The sequence below is a fragment of the Rhinichthys klamathensis genome, unplaced genomic scaffold (genome assembly GCF_029890125.1).
Source record: "Rhinichthys klamathensis goyatoka isolate OS25496 unplaced genomic scaffold, OSU_Roscu_1.1 h1tg000281l_1, whole genome shotgun sequence".
NCBI classification, from domain to species: domain Eukaryota; kingdom Metazoa; phylum Chordata; class Actinopteri; order Cypriniformes; family Leuciscidae; genus Rhinichthys; species Rhinichthys klamathensis.
Window position 1 is genome coordinate 4085031 of NW_026606800.1, and position 8052 is coordinate 4093082.

The following is an 8052-nucleotide window of genomic DNA, read 5'->3' on the forward strand; positions in this document are numbered from 1 at the left end:
GTCTTGTCATGTCATATAAGTGAACATGATTTTAAACATTTTGTAAAGCACTGCTCATACATAAAACATCTCAATAAAGCAAAATTAATTAATGCACATTTGAAGTCTTGGCAAGAGGCTTCAAAGAAAAAAAAGATATTAAACATTTTCACTATTCTTGCCCTTGAAACATTTTTTTTTATTATTGATACGCTACATTGATCTTTTGTGGGGCACTGTTTGGCACATGGCATTAAGTTGTCATAACAGCCTGTTTATTAAATAATTGAAAATTATAAATAATAAAAATAGTAAATAATATAAAATAACTTACATTTTAAACAAAAAAATGGCCAATTAGTTCGTTTCTTCTCCGTCAACGAAATAGTTCCAAAACAAGCCAAGGCATCAAACTTTGAGCATCACCAAGCAACCACAGGCTAAAATGCGTTATGGAATCACGTAAACGAGTGGAATGGAGCAAAACTGATTTCCCTCACTGCGTTCTGTAATCACTCTGCTCTAGATCAGTCCCTGACTAGATTCATTCCGGATTTTCCATTTCACGTTCCACGCAGACTCCGACAAGTGTGGACAAAAAAAAAGGCTACCAAATGTATGCTGTGGTTTTATTGTCTTTACTAATCTATTCTAAGAAGACAGACTTCATCAAAAATGTTCTAATTTAAGTTTTATAACAACTTGTGCTTTTGTTTAATGTTTTCTGAGAATGAATATAGTGATTTGCAACACACAGCCAAACAAAACACGAAGAACACTAGAACTACGCAGCTCATGATGAGCGCTGGCGTCGTTTTATTTCTCTTGGGTAAAAAAAGTAACCAATCAGTACTCTCTCCACCCAGCGGAGCGTTTTCATTGGCTAACACCAACACACAGATGCCCATACACGTGAGTAAACTTACGTAAGCCCGCAACGGACCAATCAGCGCTCTGAAATCCAACAGGAAGTTGTGTAGTTGCGTCGCTATTTTTCACTGTTACTCGTGTTTTGTCTAACCCAAGGGGAAAACAAATCTAACTGACTCGTATTATTTATACTTTGCAACGTTTCGTTTTCACTCCTGCAAATATGAAACATAACTCCAACGTCCCCGCATTTCTCACCAAGCTTTGGACCCTCGTCGAGGATTCGGATACAAATGAATTTATTTGCTGGAGCCAGGTAAATAAAAGCAAAAGACCTAACGTAAATGTTAGCATTCTGGCTTAGCATTCAGTGACACCGTTGTTTGTTATCCGGGACCTGTGTGATCAGTTGTTTATTATGATGGATGTATGTCAGATCATAGATATGATAGAGTGCTGTCTGTGATATAAATGTTTGGAGTCGTACCATTAACTTAACAGTTAATTGTTTTTCATTCCATTTTTTTTCCACTTATTGATCAGTAAGGTGAATCACTATTCTTTAGTTGTTTAGACGATGTCCAATGTTGCAATTAAATTAATCCTATGTGCATTGATTTGATTCGATATATAAATTAATTATGTTATGGTATGCTAATCTAATTATTTTCGTTTCTTTGTGAAGTCTGTTTTCTTTCGTTAACAAGGCTCTTATTTCTCTTTATAGGAAGGAAACAGTTTCCTTGTACTAGATGAACAAAGGTTTGCAAAAGAGATTCTTCCAAAGTTTTTTAAGCACAACAACATGGCCAGTTTTGTCCGACAGCTCAACATGTGTAAGTGGTTTCTTCACAAAATCTCCTCCTTCCTCATTGTTTGTCTGTAATCTGAAGTCAATGTTTGTTTCTTTGTTCATTTTCCTTACAAACAGATGGTTTTCGGAAAGTAATGCACATTGATGCAGGCATAGTGAAGCAAGAGCGGGATGGACCAGTTGAATTCCAGCATCCATACTTCAAACATGGTCAAGATGACCTGCTAGAGAACATCAAAAGAAAGGCAAGACATCTTCATGTTGAAAATTAAGAAATATGAAAATTAGTTATTGTCTTTTTATGCATAGAAGACCTGTAAATAAGTTGCAAATTTGCCGTGGTTTGATTTAAAATTGTTTTGCTGTTTAAAAAAAATCTGAATTTAAGATTAAGTTGATTGTTGTTATTATTGATATAGGTGTCCAATGCACGGCCCGAAGAGAGCAAAATAAGACAGGACGATCTTTCTAAAATTCTGACAAGTGTTCAGAATGTCCATGAGCAGCAAGAATCCATGGATGCTAGACTTGCCACCCTGAAAAGGTAAAGAAATACTCTTTTAGAAGCATAATCTATGCTTGTGCTTTAAATGATCCTGTATTAGCTCAATTTATCTGTGTGCATTTATCCAGAAGTTAAGGGAACGGACTGATTATTCACTAGTTGTGCTTAAAAATGCCCTGCACGACTAATGTCATTACCGTTTAAACGGAAATTTTACAACCGAGTAGTCTATGATTTTGTTTTCCGCTGCAGATATACATGACTTTTCAAGATATATTCATTTCAAGATGTGACAGTAACATGACGTTAATATAAGCATAGCCTTTGTAAAAAAACACATTAAATGTGCAAAAGGGAAAAAAAATGGTAAATGACTAGTATTTTTCAAAACGACTAGCAGCAGTATCGTTTAATCTAGTCGTATCTAACCGATTCGGCTAGTCTCACACATCCCTAAAAACCACTCGGAATATCTTAGCAACTACAACAACTTTTCTGTACTCTTTTCCTCAGAGAGAATGAGGCTCTTTGGACGGAGCTGTCAGACCTCAGACAGAAACATGCACAGCAACAGCAGGTCATAAAGGAGGTACGTTCTACCTGTGCGCTACAGTTTTGCAACCAGTGCAATAGGCCGTATTCACATGACGTCACGCAACTTCCGTTTTGACACGAAGCGGTGTATTTCTTACTTCCGTCCGCATAGTGGAATACTAGCACCACTCAAATGGAGAACACCCAGTATTTCTATATCTTCCACAAATACAGTTCGAGGATGACGTCAGCTGCATACTTTTGTCTACATTCACGGTGAGGCGTTTGCCAGATCCCAAAAGAACTTACCGATCGGCGAGATTTGCCGCTTGAAGTCGAGGGAGGAGTTGAAAATGGAGCACTGAAGTCGTGCTCTTTTCTCACAGTGTTGTCTTTAACAGTTGATTAGATGTATTTGTCAATAAACACGTTTTAGACGTTTACATGTAGCAACATAAAGGCTTTTCATTCAATATTTTATGTACTGCTTAATTCAGCACCTGTATGTACAAGAATAAAGGACGACAGTTTAAGGTTTTTCATTTCAGTTTTATTTTGATAAGCATGACATAACATAAATAAATATTGATATTTTTAATATTACAATAAATATATTTTTACGTGAGGACTTTTTAATGTTATAAAAACATGAATATTTAACATGAAATGTGATCAGTCATGAAATAAGTAATTGTTAATTGTCCATAGTTCTATGGCTTAAAAGTCCTTGCAATGTTTCAAAGCTTAACTTTAGTCATCAAATGGATAATATTGGGTTTCCTTTCAGGCAACTTGCATTAATGGATGTTAAATTTGCCATGTAACATGAAAATCTTAATATGAATAAAATATGACTCTGTCCATGTCATTTTTCCCATAGTAAAAAAAAACAAAAAACATTAGTCGTCGTTTGACTTTTTATTGCAGAACAAGAACGTCGCATACACAGAAATATACAGAGGATTTACACCGTATACTCACTGTTACAGCCATAGCAGCATCGAATGAAATAACATAAAATGAAAGCATAGAATGTGTTCAATCTTTTCTATGTCTTACATAATTTAGAATCTTAATATATTACATCAGTTTAAAAGGGTATGGAAAATGATCTAAAATCTTAAAGGGATATTTCTGTCGTCATTTACTCACCCTCAAGTTGTTTCAACCCTGTATGAATTTCTTTCTTCTGCTGAACACAAAAGAAGATATTTTGAAGAATATGGGTAACCCACATGGGCCCCATTGACTTCCATAGCATTGACTTTCAGTATCAGCATGTAACAGTGTGAAACCAATGTACAGGCTTGAATTCTAATGCCACTTTTTGCATTGCTCCTTCTAGCTGGTGCAGTTCATCTTCACATTGGCTCAGAACAATCGTTTGTTAAATTTGAAACGCAAAAGGTAAGACCAAGAAGTATGTGCCTACATCTAACAAAAGTACACTACCACTGTTCAAAAGTCTGGGGTCGGGGTTTTTTTTTTTGTTTGTTTGTTTTTTTTGAGAGAGAGAGAGAAATTAATACTTTTATTCAGCAAGGATGCAAGTATCCTGGAAAATCCTGTTTGGTTTTTACCAACAAACAAAAAAACACCAATGATAATAATAAGATATTTGCATATTACAATGATATCCATAGGGTCATGTGACACTGAAGACTGGAGTAATGATACAGAAAAATCAGCTTTTCCATCACGGGAATAAATGACATTTTAAAATGTATTCAAATAGAAAGCATTTATTTTAAATTATAATGGAATTTTATAAATGTACTGTACTTTTGTTCAAATAAATGCAGCCATGATGAACGTAAGGGACATCTTTCAAAAATATTTAAAAATCCTACAAACCCCAAACGTTTGAACAGTAGTGTATTTAAACATATTGTTTACCCTTGCCTTTTTTTGATCAAGTATCTTTGCTATTAAAGATGAGAATTTTTAAGTTAATTAATTAATTTCCAATTCCTTAAGGATTCTGTTAGTTGTTTTGAGAGAGAAAGAATTGATTTTTTTAATGTAATTTTATTTTTGGACTTTATTTCTAATAAGTTAAAAACATATGTTACCGTATTATTAATAAGCACCTTACTTGCTGTCTGATTACAGGCCGCTTGCACTGAACAGTAATGGAAAGAAGTCAAAATTCATCCACCAATTCTTTGAGGAATCCATGGACCACAGCAAAGTATGTGTAGAAGCATCCGTGAGCGATTTGGTTCCATTCACTTTATGTCTCTTCTTGCTCGAAAGAAACGTGCTGTTGAAAATCAGTTAATTTGTTACCGTAATGTAACTATTCATTATCTTGCGTTTTTCTCTCTTGGTGAGATTTAAGGCAGGGTTCACTTTGTGTGTCCTGCCCCTGGATATGAACCTTAAATTGTGAGAGTCACCGTCAGTTAAATGCACTTTGGTGGGGGACCGATTTATTTATATAAACATGATATTCCTCATTAATATTGAAACTAGGAAGATCTGTTTATCAGAGACTTATCCCGTGCCTTCTCTGTTAGTCCGCAGTGAATGGACTCAATGGACTACAGAACAATTCCGACATTTCTGAAGACGTCATCATCTGTGACGTCACAGACGAAGATCCAGAAGTTACAGATGGCCTATCTGTACCGGTTGACCAAGGGTAAGTATTTAGAAGTTGATTCAAACAGTTGAACCTCTAGTCTTTTGCAGGAGGGATATTAGAAATGAGTGTTCTTCTCAATTTCCTACAGGGATGCTGAAATCGTGGACGTCGCACATGAAAACAGCCCGACTGTAATAAGCGACAGCACAAACGGCACTGTAACAAATTCAACCACTCAGCAAGAAGCAGTACCCAAAAGCAGCCCTGACATTTCACAGACTGATATTGCTCTGCAACTGAACAAACCTTCAGGTCTAAGTTTAGAGGATCCAGTAAAGCTGATGGACTCCATTCTCAGTGAAAATGGCGCCATTTCACAAAACATCAACCTTCTTGGCAAGTAAGTCGGCTTAAGTTGCGCATATAAAATATAAGGAAAGCTAAGATTTAAAGTGCCCCTATTATGCTTTTTTAAATGTTACCTTTCATGTAGTGTGAGACATAGCTGCTTCTGAATGTAAAAGACTAACCCTAACCCTGTAAAAATGAGTCGTCAGCAATTCCAGTTTCATTTCCTGTTACATCCTTATGTAACAATGTAAGAAGTGTGAGATTTTAACCTGCGCTAGCATGCAGATCCGACAAAGCATTTGCTTCATTGATTATCTCTCCGTGTGCTAAAAGTTTGCGGTCACAACAGACTGGGCTATCTGACCAATCAGAGTAGATTGCAGAAAGGAGAGGTTTAGGGAAACTTCATCTTCGAACAAATAATTATGGGCACTTTAATATTCATCATGATGAGCTTCTAATTAGCTATTTTTAACAAAAAATGGTTTCTTGCTGTACATTTTGAGTAAACAAATGTTATTCTAATAATTATAATTTAGTATCTGTAAGTGTGACTTTTTACCTCAATTTTAACCTTTTCCTCATATTGACTTAATATCTTATAATTTATAATTTTTTTAACAATATTTTTTCCCCCCTTATGTGGTGGAAATGGGATTCCTTTCATATTAAACTACCAAATAATTGGTTCAACAACAAAAAAAATCAAGCTCTCTCTCTAATTTGTTTTTTTGGGGGTTTTTTTGACCGGTACTTCTGCTTTAAGCATATTTAATTATTATTTCAGATTGTATTATTTTTTGACAGGTACTTCTGCTTTAAGTATTTATTATATTAAAATATTTAATATTTCATTGTAAATTAAATCACTACAGAGTAGAGTTGATGGACTATCTGGACAGTATTGACTGTAGTCTGGAAGACTTCCAGGCCATGCTGTGTGGTAAACAGTTCAGCATCGACACAGATATCTTAGAGGTATGTTTGGAGATTCCGTAATCTCTTTGTGCCTTGTGTACTTTTTTGGGGGGTGAAAATGTTTAAGAATTTTTAGTGACGCATCATTCAGCTGCTATAATTTAACATTTCATGATGACCTGTTGAATTTTATCCTGTGTTGTCATATTTTTGATAAAGCTTTTTTTTTTTTTTTTTTACAGGAAACTGGAACAAAAGAGAACATCATCAAAGCCAACAAAGGGAAGTCTGAGCCTGAAGACATAGGTAATTGTTGCATAATTCTCTGTAAATCAAAATCCTCATTTGTGTGCCATCGCTGTGCTGCAGCATGTCGGTTTCTTCATTCAGATAAGCAGCTGATCCAGTACACGACCTGCCCTCTGCTGGCCTTCCTGGATGGATGCACCCCTCTGGCCCCATCAGATTCTGCAATTGAAAACCTAAGCCTGCCTCTACTGCCCCAAAGCCCTGAAGAACCCACAGACCTGTTGGACGAGGCCCTGGAGATGAAGACGCCTCGCAGCTCTCTGATCCGTCTGGAGCCCCTCACAGAGGCGGAGGCGAGCGAGGCCACGCTGTTTTACCTGTGCGAACTGAACTCTGACCTGTCATGTGTCGACACGCCACAGCTTGATATCTGAAAGCGAATTAGCATAGAAAACAGGGACCGGACCTTTTTGTAAATATTCTTCAAAATGATGATATTTATTTGCCAGAATATTTGTTTTTGGTACCATCTATCCATGAGTTTGACATTCCTTCATTTCACAGATTTATTTTTTACTGTTCACTACCTGATAGATACAGATACTGTTCACTTGATGGCATCCTTTCCACACTCTACATCAGGAGTTTGGGCTGCAGCTATGTTGCTGGTTTACATTGCAGCTGTTTTGTGAAGCACGTGTTTTCCTGTGTTGTTATTGAGCAGTTCAAAAAAATGTCATAGCTATCCTTTCATGTATATGGTATAGAAGTGCCTGCCTGATATCCTAATGTCACTATTATTAGACGTGAAGACTTATGGTTAGTCCCATAATGTTGGGCAATATACAGTGATTTCTTGTTACCGTGAGCTTTTTCATTATTAACTTTGCAGTAGCATTAAAGCAACTCAAAGGTCAATCCAGGAGTGTTTTTGTTTTTCAAAATGAGCCGAGTTGAAAATATAGATTTTAGCGAACCAATATTGGTCCTATCCTTTAGTCTATATTATTTTTATTTGATGCGTGAATAGAACTTAACAAACCAAGGTTTTTTCTATACAATAAGCTTTGTTACTTTTGATAAGAAATGATTTTAAAAATATATATAGATATTCTGACATTTTTGTCATGAAATTCAAGTATTAAATACTGTTTTGACGCTCCTGAATGGCATGGCGCCTTAGTTCCAGCGAAGTAGCATCACCAAGCGCTCTTGAAATTATCATTTTTAAATTCACTACTAGCT

The 8052-nt window shown here is 36.0% G+C and overlaps 1 protein-coding gene across 1 annotated transcript; it reads left to right on the top strand.

Annotated features, from left to right (window-relative positions):
* Window positions 1–963: 963 nt before the first annotated feature.
* Window positions 964–7725, top strand: hsf2 (heat shock transcription factor 2). The gene is made up of 12 exons (XM_056269343.1): window positions 964–1165; window positions 1577–1685; window positions 1781–1908; window positions 2083–2207; window positions 2682–2757; window positions 4048–4109; window positions 4815–4893; window positions 5222–5346; window positions 5438–5689; window positions 6516–6618; window positions 6801–6864; window positions 6949–7725. The coding sequence occupies exons 1-12, from the start codon at window positions 1073–1075 to the stop codon at window positions 7239–7241; spliced, it is 1509 nt and encodes a 502-aa protein (XP_056125318.1). The 5' UTR covers window positions 964–1072; the 3' UTR covers window positions 7242–7725.
* The last annotated feature ends 327 nt before the right edge of the window (window positions 7726–8052 follow it).